The sequence below is a fragment of the Giraffa tippelskirchi genome, chromosome 9 (genome assembly GCF_054371585.1).
Source record: "Giraffa tippelskirchi isolate mGirTip1 chromosome 9, T2T-mGirTip1v1.2.pri, whole genome shotgun sequence".
Taxonomy (NCBI): domain Eukaryota; kingdom Metazoa; phylum Chordata; class Mammalia; order Artiodactyla; family Giraffidae; genus Giraffa; species Giraffa tippelskirchi.
Window position 1 is genome coordinate 156,221,672 of NC_137283.1, and position 21,127 is coordinate 156,242,798.

Consider the following 21,127-nt stretch of genomic DNA (forward strand, 5'->3'; position numbering starts at 1 on the left):
TGGATGCCGCCTCCCCTGTGGCGCATGGGATGCGGTGGGAAGAGTTTTGGAAGATGTGCCTGTTAGTACAATAATTAGCAGACTAAGAACAAAATCACCTTGAGAGTTGTCACACAGAGGCCCCAGCCAGGGTGACAGTTTTGTGGAAGAGCACGTGTTATTTCTAATAAGTTTGATTTTCAATGAATGGGGTCTGGAAGGATACATCTCCTACCTTATAATTTTCTCATTTGGACTCTAGTCATTGAACATGATTCTGAGTAAACTTCAGGAGCAGCCCTAAGGGTTTTTATGGACAAAGGGGAGGCTCCTGGTGCTTAGGACTGAAGAACAGATGCCAACAGACAGTCCTGAGTATGCTGGCACGCCCACCTCTCCATCGTGGAGACGATGCTCCTACTCGTGCGAGGCCTCTGCTGCCGATCATGTGACCACCTTCACTGGGGAATTTTCATATGGAGACTGTCAGAAGCCAGACTAACACTTTTTGAGACTATGAAATTGATATATTTTCCCCAGACTTTGAAATGTAAAAATTTTCAAAACAAATAAAATCAGATCCTGACAGATTAAAACAAAGCCAAGATGGCACATCATATCATACTAGCATCTTAAACTGGGATGAAAAAAAATTAGAAGTTAAACCAAAGTATCTGGAAACTACATCTTAACTCAGCTATGACTAGCCTAATTTTAGATCAATCACACTAATAATTTTATTCTTTGTAGTACAAAGAATATTTAGTATCTGTATCTATTTATTTTAATTATCTTGGGACAGTGGGCTTCCCTGGTGGCTGAGATAGTAAGGAATCTCCCTGCAGGAGACACAGGTTCAATCCCTGGGTCAGGAAGATCTCCTGGAGAAGGGAAAGGTGACCTACTCCAGAGCTCTCTGAAATTATAGTGAGAAATGTTTTGCAACAGTGTATTTTAGTTATAGCACCTTAAAAAAAATCCTAAGTCTATCAAGTGGCCAAAAAGTATTTTTTGCTAGTTAGAGGTTTTATGTATTTGTTCTCTCCACAGAAATCTTATTTTCATGTTGTTCCTAGGCATCTCTGATACTGCCAGCTGAAAATCACTGACACATCCATGATAGCTGTTCTTCTGTCTTTGACTCTTGTTACATGGAGCGGAGAACTTTTTTTCATATTGTGCCAAGGCAAAATTCCCCATTTGTGAATTCCCCATTAGGGACCCCAAGGAGGTCGTGCTCTGGGACATTCTCCAGCTCCACGAGAGAATGCTGATGCTCTGTCTTGCTGCAGGAGGGAGGCTGGCTCACTTTCTTGTGCTCACACCAAACACCACGAAGTACATTCAGATGAGCAATAATATGGTTCCATTGAATGATCTTCTGAAATCACCGCCTACATCCTGCCATGTGCAGGACTCTGCTTAATTTCCTTAGAATAACGTATTGATTACTAAGCATACAGTCTCATGTGCAGGGACTCTTTGACATCTCAGAAACTGTCAGAGGAGCTCAAGTATATCAGTCACATTGGTACCATGCTGGAGGCAGGGAGGGGTTGTTGCCCTATGGTCACTCTGACAGGTTCAGAGGTCATTCATTCACTCAACAAACACTAATGGAGGACGAGGTCCTACATCAGGCCCTGGATATTGTAAAAATGTGGGGTGCCCTCCTGGAGCACTCAGTCTAGGGGTGGAGGCATAAAAATTCACAAAATTTACAATATAATAAAATAAGGGCCCAAACAGTGATGTCCACAGTTGGTTTCATAGCTCACAGCTGTCTGTTCCTCTCGTTGTTCTTCAGTCACTAAGTCACATCCGACTCTTTTCGACGCCAGGGACTACAGCACGCCAGGCTTCTTTGTCCTTCACTATCTCCTGGAATGTGCTCAAATTCACCTCCATTGAATTGATGATGCCATCCAACCATCTCATCCTCTGTCGCCCCCTTCTCCTCCTGCCCTCAGTCTTTCCCAGCATCAAGGTCTTTTCTAATGGGTCGGCTCTTCGCATCAGGTGGCCAAAGTATTGGAGCTTCAGCTTCAGCATCGGTCCTTCCAATGAACATTCTGGGTTGATTTCCTTTAGGATGGACTGGTTAGATCTCCTTGCAGTCCAAGGGACTCTCCCCCTAGGTATGCAGGAATTGTGATCAGGAAGACTTCACAAAGGGAAGTCTTTTGAGCTGAACTTCAAAAGACCAAAGCTCTTGACCAAACAATGGGAAAGAAAATAGAAAGCAGCAAATGTAGAGGCAGGGAGGTATGAGGGAGTCTGGCGGGGCAAGTAATCAGAAATGTAATTCATCAGGGACGACATCTCAGAGCAGGTGATCAGTGAGCCAGACCCTGGAGAAAGTAGCTGGACATGCAGCAGAACGAAGTGGAAGGAAGGAGGAACCAGCCAGCGTGTATCAGGGCAGAGAGGGTGCCATCTCATCCAGGCTAGGGCTGTCCCCAGAGTCACCATGGTGAGCTGGCTGGCCTTAGGGAAGCGGCCCTGAAAGAAAAGGGGTCAGGGGCTGGTGGATCAGAGGAAAAGTTGGTGAAGGGAGAAGAGAAAGCACAGAAGCTTTGGGCCAGAGTGGCCTCGGGAAGTCAGAGGAAGAGAAAAACAGTTCTGAGACTTAAAGAGTAGGCACCAGCTAGCTCATTCGTCTCCTTTTGCACATCAGAAAGTTGGAGTCTCTACCAGTCTGTCTTATGCCCTTGAAACTTCCATCCCATCCACACCCTCCAGTCGTGTCATCCCTACTTGTCACTTAGAAGAGCTTAGATGATCTGAATAGACCTCCTCCAACTTTAATAAGCTTTTTTAAAATGGACTTCCCTGGTGGCTCAGTGGTAAAGAATCTGCCTGCCAATGCAGGAGATGCAGGTCGATCCCTGCATGGGGAAGATGCCCTGGAGGAGGAAATGGCAACCCACTCCAGTTTTCTTGCCTGGGAAATGCCATGGACAGAGGAGCCTGGCGGGCTACAGTCCATGGGGTTGCAAAAGAGTCAGACCTGACAGAGCAACTAAACAACAACAAACTTTAATAAAATAGGAATAGAATGAAAATCACAGAACACTGTGCTTCAGGTTTCAATATATGTATTTCCAGAAGATTGAAACCAAGGAAAGCCAAGAAAAGGCAAGTGGATTTTCCTGGAAGAGATTAGAAATTGGAGACGAAACTTTCCCAGTGGCCAGGTAAGATTAGAAATAATCTTACATAATAACCCCTGGAAGGGATTATGAAATAAAACAGAGGCTGGTGGACAACTGTCCAAGGGAATGTATCCATGGAAGGTCAGCAGGAAAAGTTACTCTAAAGCGCAACCTTGAACCTAAAATCTTTATGCATTATCTCACATTAGTAAGAAGGTCTAACCCAGTGAAGGATAAATGTATCAAAGGATACCTTGCAACTCGCAACACTATCTTTTCAGATCTAGTGAAATTTCTAGTAACAGTGTGTCTAGATATCTCTGGAAATCTCTATCTGTGGTTTTTTTCTCCCTCCCTCTCTTTTTTTTCTTCCCCCTTTGTGTGCTCTTCCAGTTTCTTTTTTTCTGTGTCTTCTTTTCCACAGCACCCACCCAGGAGGAGGCAAATTCTCAACTCCATGCCCTCACCCATCCTTGCATTGCAGCCAGAACCACATGGCCCTGGACAGCAGGGCAGGGGTTCCCTGAGTCCTTCCCTCTGGCTTTAATGCCAGCATTCTTGTAGAGTGGAGCCAGGTCACTGTGCTTCATTATTGCCTCCAAAGCAAAGGTGTTCCACATCATCCACTCTCCTCTGTAGCCACAGAATCACTGAATGATCTTCAGCCTGGAAACACACCCCCATGCTGTCTCCCCCGCCCCCCTCTCCCCATCAGTACCTACCTTGCTATTCCAAGGGTCAACGTAACACAGCCGTGACAAATCCTGGGATTCCAGCCTTTAGGAAATGCTTGCAGCTCTGCAAGCCTGAGCTTTTCAGATGGAAAGCAAAACTTCTTCAATATTTAGATATGCTGTCCGCCCATTCATATGTTACACTGTTTCTGAGGGTAACAGGATTCTCCAGGAAACAGAATTTGTCCCAGAACTGAAGCAACTTAAACGCCGATGAACAGGAGAAATGTTTGGCGTAGAGTGGAGTGTAGCTGATTCTTCTGAAATCACATGCCAGACACCCGTTCTATTTAGAAATTAAAATACACATGCGCAGACACACCCTACTGACCTATTTTGTGTGTGTGTACTCAGTCATTTCTGACTCTTTGCGACCCCATGGACTGTAGCCCGCTGGGCCCCTCTGTCCATGGGATTTGCCAGGCCAGAATACTGGAGTGGGTTGCCATTTCCTCCTCCAGGGGATCTTCCTGACCCACTTAACCGGTTTCCTTCCAGGCAATATGTTAAATGCTTTACATATAGTCTCTCATTTAATTCTTACCCCCCAAACCCCGCCAAGTAGACATTTAGTGTCTCACAAACATTCTGCTGCACAACAAGGTTAAGTAAATGGCAAAACAGCCACAGCCCATAAATGTGGAACTGGGACATGAGTCCAGCTTCTTTCTGCATTCAGGAACCCCCCGAGGTAACGCTTTTCATGTGGTGGGAAGCAGTTTTCCTGCTTTCCTCCTAAGTTGCTGGGTTAACGAACATATAGAGCTTTAAAAATCTTTTTCAATAAGTCATCTTAAAAAGTGCCCCTAATCATCTTTGTTTTTTCTCAGAACTCCCCAGTTTGTCTATGTCATCCTCGTAATGATGTGCCCTGAACAAAAAACACAGTGGCCTGGTCTATTTTCATTTCTCAGCCTGTGCAGGATATAAAAAATAAACAGCATATGGTGAAAAGTTAATGAGATTAAAAAAAAATAAGTTCTCTTAAAATAATCCATGGGCTTTTCTACATGTGTTCTTGGTCTGGTTTCAAAAACCACAGGAGTTTTACTATGCTTTAGAAAAGGATGAATATTTGCATTGTTTCTTTTGGGGTCAGTGGGAAACCAGTCTTCTAGAATCGGCACTAATAATCATGTTGTTTGTAAATAAGTGCTAAACTAGTACAAACCAAGACTACTGTGATGTGCCGCAGCATTAAACACGCTCAAAGCAGCACTCCACACTGTCTCCAGTTACAGGTCTCACGCTCACACGATGCTCCTTTAGTCAACAAAACCAGTGAAGTCTTACCTTCCCTCTGGCTTTACTACCAGTGTTCTTTCATAGTGGAGAAGATGGGAAATCAGAGAAATAGGTAGACCTGACCCTTTAAGAAAAACCTCCCACACCCTGAAGCAAATAAAAAAAATGAAGTTAGGAACCCTGTCTTTATTTTAAAAGTATAACCGTATGAAAATTTATGGTTGCTTGAGCTACCTCAGTTCTCAGCACTGAAAGAAACAAGTAATTTGAGAATGCATGTAAATAATTTTATGTACACATTTGTGTTCAGCCACAAGATTCTCTCAACAATTAAGTGCAGAGCCCATTGTGGGTCCAGGATTGTTCTGTGGAAGATGGAAGAGATTAAAGACAGGGACTTCATGGAATTGGTGATCCCACTAGAGAGATGTAAGGCCCTTAATAAAATAAAGAATAGCATTAAACACTTCCCTGTGCCAGGCACTGTGCTCAGAGCTTTGCAGGAATTATTTCGTCTAATCCTTAGAAGCCCAGAGAAGTAGGTACTATTATTTTCCACAGGAGGAAATCAAGGCTTGAGAGGTTAACTAAACTCTCAAAGGGTTGTTTGAGAATTATGTAAGACACCATAACACAGTATATCAGTCAAGTGTAGATTTTGTTTTCTACTAAAAAGAAAAAGAAAAAATCCAAACAAAACAAAGCCAAAATAAATAAATAAATAAATAAATAATCAGTAGCTTAAACAGAAGTTTACTTCTCTCTCTCATAAACCAAGTTTGGAGGTAGAAAGTAACCAAGCCAGCACCACAGCTGTCCTTAAACACATGGGCATACCTACCTCCAAGGGATCTGGGAAATGTGTAGATGGTTTTGTTTTTTACAGGTGGTCATGTGCCCAGTTAAAAATTGGGGTTTCTCTGACCAAAGGTGAGAACAGATGTTAGATTAGGCAACTTGCATGTCTGTCACATGTATGCAAAGTGCTGGGCACTGGATAAACACAATAAATGCTAAGTAATAATCATTATGAAACTCAAAGCAGCCCAGAAGTGGCTTGGTTTATTAAGTACATCTATTTCTGCCTGAAGTTTTCCCTTTTCTAGACTCATGCCCTATCCTTAAATAGGGATGACCGAGAAGAAGGGAATGTGTGTTGGGTGCTCCGAATGCTGCCTTCTGGGAGCACCAGCTCCCAGGGCTGGCCTCTCCTTTTTCTCCTCCAGACAGGCGAGGTGGTTTGCCCCAAGCTTTGCACCTGTGGAGAGGTAGCAGAAAGCCAGGTCATGACACAAAACAAGGATGCTGCGCAGGCCTGGGTATTTTCCAGCCTGGGCTCCTCCTTTCTTCCCATGCCCCCTTTCAGGGACTGCAGATGATAGCTCTGGCCTCTCGCAAATGGAGGAGCCGGGCAGTCATAACTCCAGGGGATAAGCAACTACACTGGACACAGTTGTCCTTTAGATCAGTGACGATAAGTATAACAGTCCTTGGCGCTGTGCAAACAGGAGGCTCTGGGAAGGGGGCAAACTGTAACTTACGGGTTGAGTGTCAACTCATTTGGTTTGTTTCAAAGAGTTTCCCATGGGTCATCTCAACTTTACAAATTCCTAGGTAACAGAGAAGGCTCTGACATCACAAAACATCTACCGTGTATGGATATGACGAGTTTTTCGCAGCTTCTTAAAACTTCTAAGGTGTTTTTAGGCCTAAGATTCTATTATGGACAGAGTTGGTTTATCAGAGCGGTTGGAGGGGTAGGATAGATGGATAGGGTGAAGTGGACGAGATGGTAGGGATAAAAGCTGGAGTTTCCAGCTGCTTCATCATTGGTTTGGACCAGGAAGGGGCGGGGGTGGGGAGATGGTAAAAGAAGGGAGAGGTGGGAACTTGATCTTTGCATTTCCTCACCCCTATATCTAATTGATTACCAAAGTCTATCAATATGTTATCTTCTTGCCCTCTCTGCCATGGAGGGCTGCTGCAAGCATGCACGAGTCTTTGTGCAAATTAGACACCCCATCCTCAAGCAGGACTCAATGGGTGGCAAGTAAGGCTCTGGCTGAACTGAAGACCCCACTCACATCCTTGGCTGGAAGCCCTTGGTCGGTGAAAAATCCACATATTCTTAAGTTGTGGACTCTTCGGAATCACTTCACTTATCTCCATCCCCACGGTCCCTCCTGCCTCCTTCCACCTCCACCATCTCTCATCTCTCACATGGAGGATGTTCCGTCAAGACAGAGAACTGGGGGAGGAGGCACAAAGGCTCTCAAATTTAGGCTTCGGCGTGGTCGCCAGTTACGGTTATCCCTTTAGTCCTAGAGATACAATGAGTAGACGGAAAGAAAAGGTGCTGATCCTGCTATCTGTTTTTAGATTTGTGATCCATTAACAGACCACACAGCCTGTGGGGCTCTGTGAATTAATTAAAACTACGTGAATCTCAGAGTTAATTCTGTGAAAAGCACACTTTTATCGCCTTCTATTTTCTAGGCTGAGTATGTTTTTAAAAATGTAACCATTAAAACAGACTCACGTTAGGATGCTCTTTTATTATTCCTGAGTCTCCTTATGCACTGGGAGGCTCCGCACTTGAAGGAGGCGGGCCTGGACGCCCAGGGTCCGCCCCCCGGCCCACGCCCACTCGCTCCGGCCCCGCCTCCCTTCCCAGCAGCCTGAGGGCTGCGTGACCACCCGGGCCCCTGGGTCAGCTCCTTGGGCGCGGAGGCCGCGGTCCCTTCGCGCGGCGCTCGGGGGACGAGCGCGGGTGCAGCTGGGCTGCGGGCCGGCCCCGCGCCTCTTGCCGTCCGGAACGCCCTTTCCCTTCCTTCCCGGGTTATTTCTCCTCGCTCTTCGGGTTTTAGCTACGTTTCCTCCGGGAAGCCTTCCCTGGGGCCCCGGCCTGCGTCAGCACCCTCGTTCACTTCCCTCGTAGAGCCCTGCGCGTTTCCTTCCCAGCGCGTTGTCTCTGCGCAACTAGACACTTTTGAGTGGGGTCACTTGATTAGTGGCGAGCTGGTGGACAGTGCTGGAAGTTCCTTTTTTAAAAAAATTATCAGTGTGATGGCCGCAGAGTCGAGCACAGGGCCGGTGCGGAGTAGGCAGGCCTCGGCAGATCCTGGGCAATTATCTGCCGAATGAATGGGATTGAATCAAGAAGCCGCCTGCCCAGCTGCTCCTGTGGATTATCCTTTGGGAGGGAAACCTTTACCCCACATGGTCCCTGAGAAAAGCAGGTCACCAGCACCACAGACAGAAGAACAGCCTGGGAGGAGACGTCTGAGGGTCAGACAGACGCCAGGGAGGCCACTGAATTTTAAGTCATAGTAACATGCTACAATGTGGAAATATCCTTTAAGTTAGGGAGACAAAAAAATATTTATGCTTAACCACTTGGGCATTTTTAGAGGAATGCACTGATAGGCAAATTCCCCAGTGAAATTATGTCATTTGGTGTAAGGACAGCATATAACCAAATCCTTTGGCCCTTAGGAGAACAATCAGATGACTGTCAGTAATTTACCCTCAAGAGTGCCAACTGATTCCCTTAATGAATTAGGGACAAAATGAAGATAAGGAGGGTGAAATAAATATCACAAATGTGTTATGTTAATGCACATGAGTTATTTATTATTTGGAGTTTATTGTGCTTGATAAGTAGTTTTATTGTAGAAATTTATATGTACTAAGAAGCAATTAATCATCAATGACAAGGATTCAGGCCTTCAGATAAGTTGCTAAAATCTTTCCAGAAAATTGAGATTAACTCTCTAAATGATTTCCTTTATATTCTTGACTAATACAAAATGATCTCAAATATGTTTACTTCTTGGGTATTATGGGGAACTAGAGTGATGTTATCAATAAAGTGCTTTTATTTAAGCAGTAGGTTATCAGTGACAGAAGCCATACAGATGAGTATATGACATGATGTAATCATTGGAGAGAATATTAAAATACACTAGCAGGTGCTCAATAAGTGATTCTGACAATGGCAAAACGAGGACAATCCTGGGAATAAACTGAAATGCCATTGAACACACATTTGTCTAAAAGTTATAGAACATTTCTAAACTAGGCTGTAATAAAATTATTACACATTTAAAATGTGGACAGTCTAGTATAAGATACATAGTACAGTGTTCCAAAATGTAGTAAATAAATGTAATTTATTTCGTTGCTGTTAACTATGTTTCCAGGGACTTTGGAGAGAAATTGGAGTAGTCACTGGTGAACCTTGGAGAAGGAAATGGCAACCCACTCCAGTATTCTTGCCTGGAGAATTCCATGGACAGAGGAGCCTGGCAGGCTGCACTCCATGGGGTCACAGAGAGTTGGACACGACTGAGGAACTAACACACACACACACACACACACACACACTCACTCACTCACTCACTCACTCACTCACTCACTCTCTGGTGAACCTGACTTAGGGTTCTAGAAGTCTAGCTTCAGCATTGGTGGGTTCCAGCATCACTTCAAACTAGACTGAGGATTAGGGTGCGGTGCCCGGCTGATGGCAGCCAACAAGGCAGAGCTGCAGGGAATGCTGTTAGGTGGGGAAGTCTGAATTCTCTTCTTTCCTGGCCAGATCCTCCATGACGTTTCACGGCAGCCCTAAGTATGTCTAATGCGTTTGTGTATGTGCTCAGTCGTGTTCGACTCTTTGCGACCCCAGGGACTATAGCTAGCTAGGCTCCTCTGTCTATGGAATTCTCCAGGTAAGAATACTGGAGTGGGTTGCCATTTCCTTCTCCAGGGGATCTTCCTGACCCAGGGATTGAACCCATGTCTCCTGCACTGGCAGGTGGATTCTTTACCACTGTACCACCTGGGAGATGGTTAGATAGCATCACGGACTCAATGAACATGAATTTGACCAAACTCTGAGAAAGTGGACAGAGGAGCCTGGTGTGGTGCAGTCTGTGAGGTCGCAGAGAGGCACAAGACTTAGCGACTGAACAACAATAAGTATGTTTTAGGTAACAGTTTATCTCCCCTGTCGAGGACAGAACAAAGGTAGTATTTTTCTTTTTATTCTCAGGGAATGTCACAAGGTAGATTCTAGACAAGTTTGTTGAAAAAAAATGTGTAGTTTATCCTTCTCCCCATCCAGGTTTATTATCCCCACTATAATATTCTTAGTAAATGTAATAGTGCTTCTGTTAGTCAGAGCCCCCACATTTATTTAAATTATTTCTTGCCTAGATTTTTTTTTTTTTCCAGATCCTAGTTGTTTTGCATCCTAACTTATGGGGCACTATTACATTTACATAGTTGTTTCAAATCAAATGCTGTATCCCATATCTTGCATTTACTCAGTTATTCACTGCTAACAGCTAAATCAGAGACGTGAAAAGGACAATTGTTTAGTGCTTTTTAAAGTCCCTGACCAAGATAAGTAGGGAAATCCCATTAGCTCCATTCATAGCATTTCTCATAAATCTAAAAGGAAAGCAAGTATCCAAAGCCTTAGTCTTTAATAGTTCTTATTTGTAAAACTTTTGACAGGGCTTTATTCTAAATTGGTTCCAAATTATGTAAAGAACACTGAGAAATATGATGGGTAGTGAATCGTGATAGTTTCAGTTATTGAATAAATAACCAGAACAGTAAAAGGGGACTAATCTTAAAGCAAACAGTGTGATGGGCTATGATGAGGCAAAGAGAACAGAACTGTGGCATTCTTAAACTACCATCTGGCTCAATCCTCTTTAAGTGGGCAGGTTTGAAGAGCCTTTTATTCAGTGCCCTAAAACTTATTCAGAGGGAATTGTATTTGAATATCAGTTTTTCGCAATGTTAGAAAAACACCAAACCCAACCAAGAATTAATGTCAAACAAAGTACTGGGTAATCCTCTGGCTAACCGTGAGGGTGTGGGGCATTCGGTGGGTGGCAGGTCGGCTGCAGGCAGGGTGAGCCCACTCTGCAGCTTTTGGGCCTTCACCTCCTTGGCGCCTTCGTGGCTAGAGTAACTTATTAAAGTTGTCATTATGGTTTGAAATTTAGGTTAGAGGTGTAAAAATAAAGAATTCATTCGGAAAAATGAATGCGGTCATTTCTAGTACTTTATTTTCCATTTGAAAACTACTGTAGAATCTCCATATAGGATAATCGAGGCAACTGAGACAACAGAAACTGTAATCTAGAGTTCGAATTGTGCTTTTGGGGGAGATGTGAACCTATTTCATGACGTTACTTTTGAGAAATGTGAACCTATTTCATGACTTTCTAACAGACTCGACAACTGCGATTTTGTTTATTAAGTCCTGGATTTTTACATGAAACTGTTAAGAGGCTTTTATTTTGTTTTCTCAAGAAGGTGTGTTTGAGAAGCCTAAGTTGAATAAAGAGGAGCCCGCTACTACCTTCAGCAAGACTCTTTTGAAAAGGTACGTTAGCATTCTCTGTGGTTTAGGAGACAAAACCAAGTCCTGCCGGCTTTGTGTTGTGCTTCTCTTACAGACTGCAGTGCCTTCTGTCTGCTTTAGGGTGTGGCATCTGCCATTGGGGAGGAGAAGCTGGCATGTGTCGCCTTTTATAGCATACTGACTTCATTGTGCTGGGGGCCTCGATTTCATAGCCTCTTGGTTCCAATCTCCTAGTTGACTTGCTGAAGCAAAAGGAATTAAAAGAGATTTCGACCTATATACCTAATTATTTTTTTTGAGTTTCATGATTTTTCTATATAGAAAAAAAGTGTTAAGAAAAGGGCCAGAGGTGAACTTGGTGACTCATTTTCCCTTTTTAGGATTAGTTGTGAAAATAAGCCACAAAAGATGGCTGCACTTGTATGAACTGATGTTGATACATGTTATCAGTTGGAAAAAATGTAGTTTTATGACTATATGTGTATTTAGTTGGACTATAAATGTCTAAAAGCATAAATATGTAATTGAGTTTAGAATATATGTATAAACACATACACAAAACAGGCATATATTTATATTTAAATATGAAAACTTAAAAAATTCAACTTATGTAGTATCATCATGTAATTAGTATGTATTTGAATATATAAAGGGAGAAAATCCAGGAGAAAATGTCAAAGAGGCACACTAACAAAGATATAGTATTCTCTTGGCAAAAACTGATGAATGATTTGGCACGAATTCACCTTACATTTCTCTTATTCAATTCCACATGACAATATAACTCCTGTTTTCCAGTTGTTTGCATAGATTTGCAATTTGTTGTTTCTACATTCTATGACTCTTGGGTGTGCACCTGATTCCCCTCCTCCACCATCAGTCACCAGTTTTTCACATCTATCCTTTTCTATTTAGTCAAGGAACATATTTACACTTGGTCAAGCAAACAAAAATAACCACAGCAGTTGAAATAAACTGAAGTAGCCTTTATGAAAAGCTGAAGAATGAGATGATTTTAGGAAGCTACATTCTACCAAAATCATATATATCATTTCAGCTAGCAGCACTTCTGGAAAGCTCTGGTTTCAGATGCTTTCTCTCCGTGAAAACTGAGTCCACACTAGTACAACTTAGCTATTGTTTAGGTAAAGAAGTCCTGCTTTGGAAGATATTCAAGATGTTACTAGGTGACAGATTCACAATAATAAAAACATTTAAAACATCAAAAACAGATAAAACAATGGATAGTATTTGAAGAAAAAGTGTGAAACGTTTTTGCTGTAGGATTAGATTTGATGGATTTACATCATCGCTGATCTTATGTTTATGAAATATAACATGTATTTCTTTTAGTTTTCGCATTACTTAGAAATGAACTGTGAGGGTTAATTGTGCACATAACCTCTAAAATAGGATGAAAAACGTCATACAGATTTATGAAGACAGGAGATAAACCTTAGCTCTTGCTATTATGGCACCAATAGTTAAATTTCCACGTGCAAGTTGTTGGGAGCATAACACACCACTCTACATATTTGAAGGCTTTCCCTTTGGAGAGAAGACAGGCAAGTGCATTGTGAGAAAAATGCTCCTTTTGGAATACTTTTGTGTTTTCGTTAATAAAGCCTACGTGGGCCTCCCTGGTGGCTCAGATGGTAAAGAATGCTCCTGCAACGCAGCAGACCAGAGTTCGATCCCTGAGTCAGGAAGATCCCCTGGAGAAAGGAATGGCTATCCACTTCAGTGTTCTTGCCTGAAGAATCCCATGGACAGAGGAGCCAGGTGGGCTATGGTCCATGGAGTCGCCGAGTCTCAGACAGAACTGAGGGACTAAGCGCCCAGGCACACACACAGTGCCTTAAAAAAAAAAAGTTACATCGGCATTTCTTTGGGGCAGGTGCAGTCAGTAATAAGCATGAATTGAGTACCTGCTGTGTACAGGGCACAGAGCTCCTGGAATGCGGCTAACCTTCAGTTAAAACTCTTTCCTAATTTTGCAGTTTGAAGAAGTTGTGGGAATCCCACTGATGGCCCGAAATCAAGGGAGAGAGGCTAACATGCTGAAAAATTACATAACTCTTGGGAGAGGCAGTGCTTTTGCACAGATTGCCCAAATATTTTTTCTCCGTCGGCTCCTCGTAACCTTTGAGGCCGACAACTTTGTTCCCCGGCCCTTCTCTCCCTCTTTTGTCTGCTCGTCAGACTCGTTTTCCACCTTTGTATCGTGCCTTTTAGACGTGAAAACAAACACGCGAACGCCCGGTTGGCAAGGCGACGGAGGCACGAGGGGAAAGTGCAGCCTCCGGTCGCCCCACGCCCGCCGCGCTCCGGACGCCAGCGGCGCGGCCCGACTCGAGCCGAGCGCCCAGGCCCGGGGCCGCCGGTGCCCGCGAGGCTGCACCCGGGCCGGGCGGACGGGCGGGCGCAGGGCCCCGCGGGCCGCGGCGGCCCAGGGCTGAGTCCAGTCCGCGTTTTGCGAGTGCGCCCGAGCAATCAGCGAGAAGTGGATAATAGTTGCTCGGGCTCGCCCGGCTCCCTCTCAAGCCATGCTGGGCCCGAGCGGCTCAAGTCAGTCGTGTATTTTTACCCATATCCGGGGTAGAGAGGAAAAAGAGAAAAAGTTTCATTTAAACCTGCACTAAAAACTTTCACCCTGAAATCACACAGCGGGAACAGGCCCAGACAGTAAGGCGTAGACTCCCGGTTCGGCTCCGGCGGGGCCCGTGGAGGGAGGGAAGTGGGGAGGGGGCTCGCTCGATTCCCGTCGGGGCGTGTGGATGCGCACAGGAGGGGCCGCGGACTAAAAAGTGGGTTTTATTGTCTCCCCCCGCGTCCCCCCGCCCGGCCTCGCCACGCCGCGGCGATCATGGCCGCGCGGGCAGCAGCAGCAGCGCGGGCGGGCAGCGGCGAGCGGCGGGCGCCCCCCGGGCCGCGGCCGGCGCCCGGGGCCCGGGACCTGGAGGCGGGGGCGCGCGGCGCGGCGGCACCGGGACCCATGCTGGGGGGCGGCGACGGCAGCGGCCTGAATAATGTGCACCACCACCCCCTGCACCCCCGTCACGAACTGAACATGGCCCATAACGCGAGCGCCGCGGCCGCCGCCGCCAGCACTAACAGCGCCAAGAGCGGCGGCTCCGAGGCGGAGGGTGGAAGCGCCGCCGCGCTGTCCTCCTCCTCCTCCTCCTCCTCCGCCGCGGCGGCGGCGGCGGCGTCCTCCTCTTCCTCCTCGTCGGGCCCGGGCTCGGCCATGGAGACGGGGCTGCTCCCCAACCACAAACTGAAAACCGTTGGCGAAGCCCCCGCCGCAGCGCCCCACCAGCAGCAGCACCACCATCACCACCACCATGCCCACCACCTCCAACACCACCACCACCACCATGCCCACCACCACCTCCACCACCTCCACCATCACGCACTACAGCAGCAGCTAAACCAGTTCCAGCAGCAGCAACCACAGCAGCAGCAGCAGCACCAACATCCCATTTCCAACAACAGCCTCGGCGGCGCGGGCGGCGGCACGTCTCAGCCCGGGGCCGACATGGAGCAGCCGCAACATGGAGGCACCAAGGACGGTGCCGCCGCGGGCAGCCAGGCCGAGCCCCCGGGCCAGCCGCTGCTGAGCCAGCCGGGCGACGAGGACGACGCGCCGCCCAAGATGGGGGAGCCGGCGGGCGGCCGGTTCGAGCAGCCGGGCCTGGGCGCCCTGGGCGCGCAGCAGCAGCAGCAGCAGCAGCAGCTGCCGCCGGTCGCCGTGCCCGGGAGCGGCGGCGGCGGCCCGGCGGCCGTCTCGGAGTTTAATAATTACTATGGCAGCGCTGCCCCAGCTAGCGGCGGCCCCGGCGGCCGCGCTGGGCCTTGCTTTGATCAACATGGCGGACAACAAAGCCCCGGGATGGGGCTGATGCACTCCGCCTCAGCTGCCGCCGGAGCCCCCAACAGCATGGACCCCCTGCAGAACTCCCACGAAGGGTACCCCAACAGCCAGTACAACCATTATCCGGGCTACAGCCGGCCCAGCGCGGGCGGCGGCGGCGGCGGCAGCGGCGGCGGCGGTGGAGGAGGAGGAGGAGGAGGAGGCAGCGGAGGAGGAGGAGGAGGAGCAGGAGGAGCGGGAGCTGTGGCGGCGGCGGCCGCGGCGGCGGCGGCAGCAGCAGCAGCAGGAGGCGGCGGCGGCGGCGGCGGCGGCTATGGGGGCTCGTCCTCGGGGTACGGGGTGCTGAGCTCCCCCCGGCAGCAGGGCGGCGGCATGATGATGGGCCCCGGGGGCGGCGGGGCCGCGAGCCTCAGCAAGGCGGCCGCCGGCGCGGCGGCGGCGGCAGCGGCGGCGGCGGCGACGGGGGGCTTCCAGCGCTTCGCCGGGCAGAACCAGCACCCGTCGGGGGCCACCCCGACCCTCAACCAGCTGCTCACCTCGCCCAGCCCCATGATGAGGAGCTACGGCGGCAGCTACCCGGACTACAGCAGCCCCAGCGCGCCGCCGCCGCCGCCGCCGCCGTCGCAGCCCCAGTCCCAGGCGGCGGCGGCGGCGGCGGGGGCGGCGGCGGGCGGCCAGCAGGCGGCCGCGGGCATGGGCTTGGGCAAGGACATGGGCGCCCAGTACGCCGCTGCCAGCCCGGCCTGGGCGGCCGCGCAACAAAGGAGTCACCCGGCGATGAGCCCCGGCACCCCCGGCCCGACCATGGGCAGATCCCAGGTAACCCCCGCGCCGGCCGGGCCTGCTTCCGCCGCGGCGGCCTCGCCGCGCGCCGCGAGCCCTGTAGTTTCTTTTCTTTCCGCGTTACTTTTTCTGCGTCTTCGGCCCTGGTGGGGGGGTGGTGGTGGTGTGTGTGTGTGTGAGAGGCGGAGGTGCGGTGGTGAGGAGCCGAGGCGCCCAAAGCCATTTTAACTCGCGGCTGCCTCGCTCGGAGGCCCGGCGGCACGCAGGATCGGAGTGCGCGGCCCGGGGCCCCGGGGGGCGGAAAGGGGGTCCCCTTGCCGAGGCCCGGAACGGGCGCCGCGGTGGCCGGTCGCCGAGCGGCCGGGACCGCGCCACCGGGAAGCCGTGTGGGCGCCGGGGACAGTTCGGGCAGCTTTTTTTTTTTTTTTTTTTTACCACAGAAATAGGCGCTCCGGGCCGGTAGGGTCTGAGGAGGAATTACTGCCCCCCGCTTCTCGGGTAGCGCCCACCATGAGCTCGAACTGAGGAAAGAATGAGGAACTTTGTCCTACCTCAGGCCACACCGCGTTTTTCCCTCTTATAGCTCACAAGGTGAAGGCAGGAGGGGAAAAAAAAAAATAGGTTAGCTTTGTGGCAGCCGAGCGTGTGTTTCGTAGTTGTGCCCAGGCATTCGGCGATATTCGACGCGGGCTTCGAGTTTTGAGCGTTTAGTAGCCAAAAAGAGTACCCACGTTTTACAACGATGGGAAGGAAAACGACTGTAAAATATATCGATTCATTCCCAAGAATAAGCCGGGGAAATCCATTATTTGGCTTGCAGGCTGCTTGAAAGGAGTCACCTTCAACGGATAGGCTGCGTTAAAGGAACACATTCCGGTTAAACTGAACTTATTTGGATCGTGGGTTAGGCGTACGTTTTTAGTCAGCGAACCCAGGGAGGGAGCACACCAGTGAAAATGGATCTTTTTGGATCAGATTTATTTGGATTTTTAATTTCCTGTCCCCCCCCAAGTCCTGCAGCGTTATTAGCAAGAGTCCTGCACTCTTGCTGTTTCTCGCTCGGAGGCTGAGCCTAAAGACTGACTTGATCTCCTTTGCAAGGTTTGGAATTTGAATTGTGGAGGTAAACTGGCTGTAATAGTCTCCAGACAGCTGCCTCTGAGTTGACATCTAATCTGCCATCTGATTGGCTCCCCTCTCACCATTGGGCATTTAGCACTGCTGATGTAAATAGAAGTGCTGAGCAGTACAGTCACAAAAATTTTTGCCACAAATAATAACTGAGCTCTATTACATGCAGATGTAAGGTGGAATATTATTTAAAGCTTAAATTATTATGAATCACAGTTACTAATAAGAGGATTAAATACCTAAAAACATCACACTGGTGTCCAGTATTTGGCACTTAGAAAATTCAGCTGTTTGACAGTCTCAGCATGGCCATTGCATATCTCATTCACTGTAATTGTAGGGTGAGGTTATGGCAATTGAAAAAGAATTAAACCAAGAATTTTACCAATTTCTGGATTTGGAAAGCTTTTATAAAATTACCCTTTATGGATTAAACCTTGAAAAAATTTGCGATTATGTCATCATGTGTAGTTTAATGTAAAATTAAAACTTGTAACATTAAAAATGTCACGATTCTGATAGCCAGCGGTATAATTTAGTAATATTTAATTAGCTTTATAACAAGATTAAAACTGTATTTCTGGTAAGTTGTGCTTTAACAGTTCTGATTGCTTTTAGATGTTAGTGGATGAGGAGTTTCAGTTAGAATGGATGTGATGTTTAAGAAAACATGAAGTGAGGAAACTATAATAATTTTTGCAGGCAACAGTTAAAAGGGAAGAAATGGACCTTCTTGTGAAATTTTAGAAATTATTTTATATTTGCTTCTGATTTGGAAGCAAATGCCTCAGAAATCTTTCCCCCCCTTGATAATTTTGCTAGATCAGGTTATGTGAGCTGTATTTGAACTGCTTACACAATGTTTTAGGGAAACTATATTACATGCAAATTGTGCTGGGTTTCTTCCAAATAGTTTTTCTTTCACGGACATTAGAATTTTTACAACTTTTTTAAGGTTAAAGTATGTTCAAAAGGAATAATGGTGGCTGTAATATCTGTTTTTACTTAGCTCATTTACTTTAGGAAGGTGTATTTTAATAATAACCGTATTTTAGATGAGAGACTTGTCAGAATGTATGCATTACTGAATTTAACAGATAATCATGTGAATCCCAGGCTGAGGACATTGGGATTCCACTCCTTTCTAATCTTCAGTTGGTAGAGTTTTACTGTTAATGATAATACATTTTCCTATTCTTCATAGAAAACTTGGGATTCTGATTTTTTTGATTCTGATAGGTAAAAACATAGGAAAACTTTGTGTAAATAAACCCATGTAATTAATTTGGAAGAGATTTGCTTTGTCAGCTTCCTTTTAAAGGGACAGTTTAGAATTCACATCTCTGTAAACCAGAAACGAGGATGAAAGAGGCAGATGTAGGTCGGTGTTACTTTACGCTATTTTTTCATAGTGGTACCAATCATTTTAAGTATTTTGTTTTCTTGGGATGACAGTGAATCCTTTATGTCCTCAGTATGACTCTTAGGAATAGCTTTTTTGTTTTTAAGGGGGGAAGAAAAATGCCGGGCATATGACCTAGATTCACTGATTTATTTTAGGTACTTTACCGTATAACATGTGGAATGTGTCTTTTTTTGGTATTTTTTCTTTTTGGAAGGCTGCTATTCTTTAGTATTTGTTATGATAGTTATATTCTAAGGACTAGTTGTTTGTGCAAAACGTTAAATTACTATATAACTATAGGTCATGAAATACTATTAAATTTTCTCATGGCTTTTAACACGTTTAGTTTCATTTTTGATTTGAGAAATGGTTTACACTGGGTGGCAAATGTTTTTGTAATTGAGAACAAAACGTGTGTATATTGTAATGGGAGGGTCTTTTTAAAAAGTGAAATAAGGCATTTTACAATATACTTAGGGGGTTTTTGTGAGATAAAGTATTCAGATAAAGCAATCTCAAAAGGAATACTGAGGTCTGCTCACATAACTAAGATTTTGTGATGTCAGTATTTGTGCTGAATTTCATTAATGCTATTTTAACTTTAATTTTATAGAATATAATACAATATAATTTTTAAAAAGCCTTATTTACCATTAAAAGAAAACTGATTAGCTGATTTCAAAGCAGTAAGGTTTTTAAGTAACCAGACTTACAGGCTGGTTCCTGATTACCTTAAAATTTGTATAAGATACATTATAACACTCTCCCACTTTCCCGCTCAATGCAGTTTTATCCTATATGATATATTAAATCTTGTAAAGAAATATTTGTGGGCTAAATTTATATATTTGCTGAGCTGTGACTGGCCAGTTGCCCCATCGTTAAGAGGAGGTGGAATTGGCAACTGTGGTTCATTTAAAAAACGAAATATAATGAAAAATGTCAACTGTTTTCTGTTTTTCTGGGTTATCTGAAATGAAATTGTTCATGGCTTAAAATTGTTTTCATTGGGGTTCCTGATTTCTGTGTACTTACTTTTGGCAGTTTTTTTTTTTTTAAGGCCACTACTCTGTAAGACAGCTGTCACTTAAATTTATGTTTATATTAACACAAAATCAATAGGTATATTCCAGGGAACAACATATTCTTACCTTGCATGTGTAATAAGAAACCCTTATCCCTCGTTTTTCTTTGGTTTTTTTTATCTATATTTAGGAATGAATTTTTGGCAAAGCTTTTTATACTCGTTCCATTTTTCCCATGTCATGTTGTATCAGAAGCATCTGAATTGTGTTGTGGATATGGAAATATTCCAAATCACACCTGGACACTTGTACTAATCAACTACCCTCTAACTACCATTTTCTTTCATTAAAATGTGAGAATAACATCTTCACTCTGGCATAAAAATATATTAATTTTGGCTTGAGAACCGATTTAAAAAATGTAAGACAGTGTAGAGGCAGTCTCGTAATATACAGCTCATTTGGTAGTTTTATTGGACATAGACACATTTTAAAGAAAACAGATATAACAGAGGGTGGTTGAATTTTCAGTTCTATATGAATGGACTTTATTACTTTATAATTTGGAGCAGGGTGTATCTGAAAAAAATGAATTCTGATGTAGTAGGAACTTACTTATTTCCCTAAGATATATACCAATGTGACAGGCAAACCAAAAAGATGATCATTTCATTTATTTAACCCTGTTCTCTCCTAGCAAGAAAGTAGTTTCATTAAAAAAAAAAAATTTGGGGGGGGGTAGTTTCTATAAAATTTTGCAACTTATTTTGAAGACTGACTTGGAGATATAAATTTTGGGCGTGTTGGCATAGGAAACTGTATTAGCTTTTTGCCTCATGTCCTGAGTGGAGAGGTTTTTCTTCCTTCTCTGCAGGAGCTTGACATTGCTCACTTAATGGATCTGTGTACTTTGATCCATATTTGAGGAAAGGGAACTAGTATTTCACTTGTGTCGCTTTCATTTTGGGCTCTGTGTAGATGTGTAAATTTGAGTCTTAAATATTTGTGTTTGAGAGAACTTTGTGTGTTTCTTAAAACAACAGATTCATGGAAGCTCAGAATGAGTATTAATAAAACTCAAGTTCTGTTCATTTGGGGGGTAATATATAGATTTTCAAAATGGATATTACAAAAACTTAACGACATTTTACAATCCTCTTTTTACTTGAGGGCCATGTCCCTGTCCTTGGCCTTTTGGGAATTGGGTAGTTTTTGATCACGTGCCTTTTTACAGGGGTCCTTCTTTATCGGGAGATCACTGTGGGTGTGTAAAGGAGAGCTGTGCTCTTGCTCTGTGTGCATGCTTGAGGCTGAGGAGTCCCAGGTCCTGGTTCCCCGGGGTGTGGAGTGGGGGAGCAGCCAGGCAAAAGTGCTCATCCACCAGGGGCATATTTATGTAGGTGTAGATCTGTTACAC

General features: G+C 45.7%; 1 protein-coding gene across 10 annotated transcripts in view; it reads left to right on the top strand.

Annotated features, from left to right (window-relative positions):
* Window positions 1-14,472: 14,472 nt before the first annotated feature.
* ARID1B (AT-rich interaction domain 1B) overlaps window positions 14,473-21,127 on the top strand; it is a 418,737-nt gene continuing 412,082 nt past the window's right edge. For 7 of the 10 annotated variants that reach the window (XM_081529728.1, XM_081529730.1, XM_081529733.1 and 4 more), the window contains exon 1: window positions 14,563-16,185. In XM_081529728.1, coding sequence (XP_081385854.1) covers window positions 14,563-16,185 — 1,623 coding nt within the window. Of the gene's footprint in view, window positions 16,186-16,468; window positions 16,741-21,127 lie in introns of those variants that run through there. The other 3 variants (XM_081529735.1, XM_081529738.1, XM_081529743.1) reach the window with 3 other exon arrangements.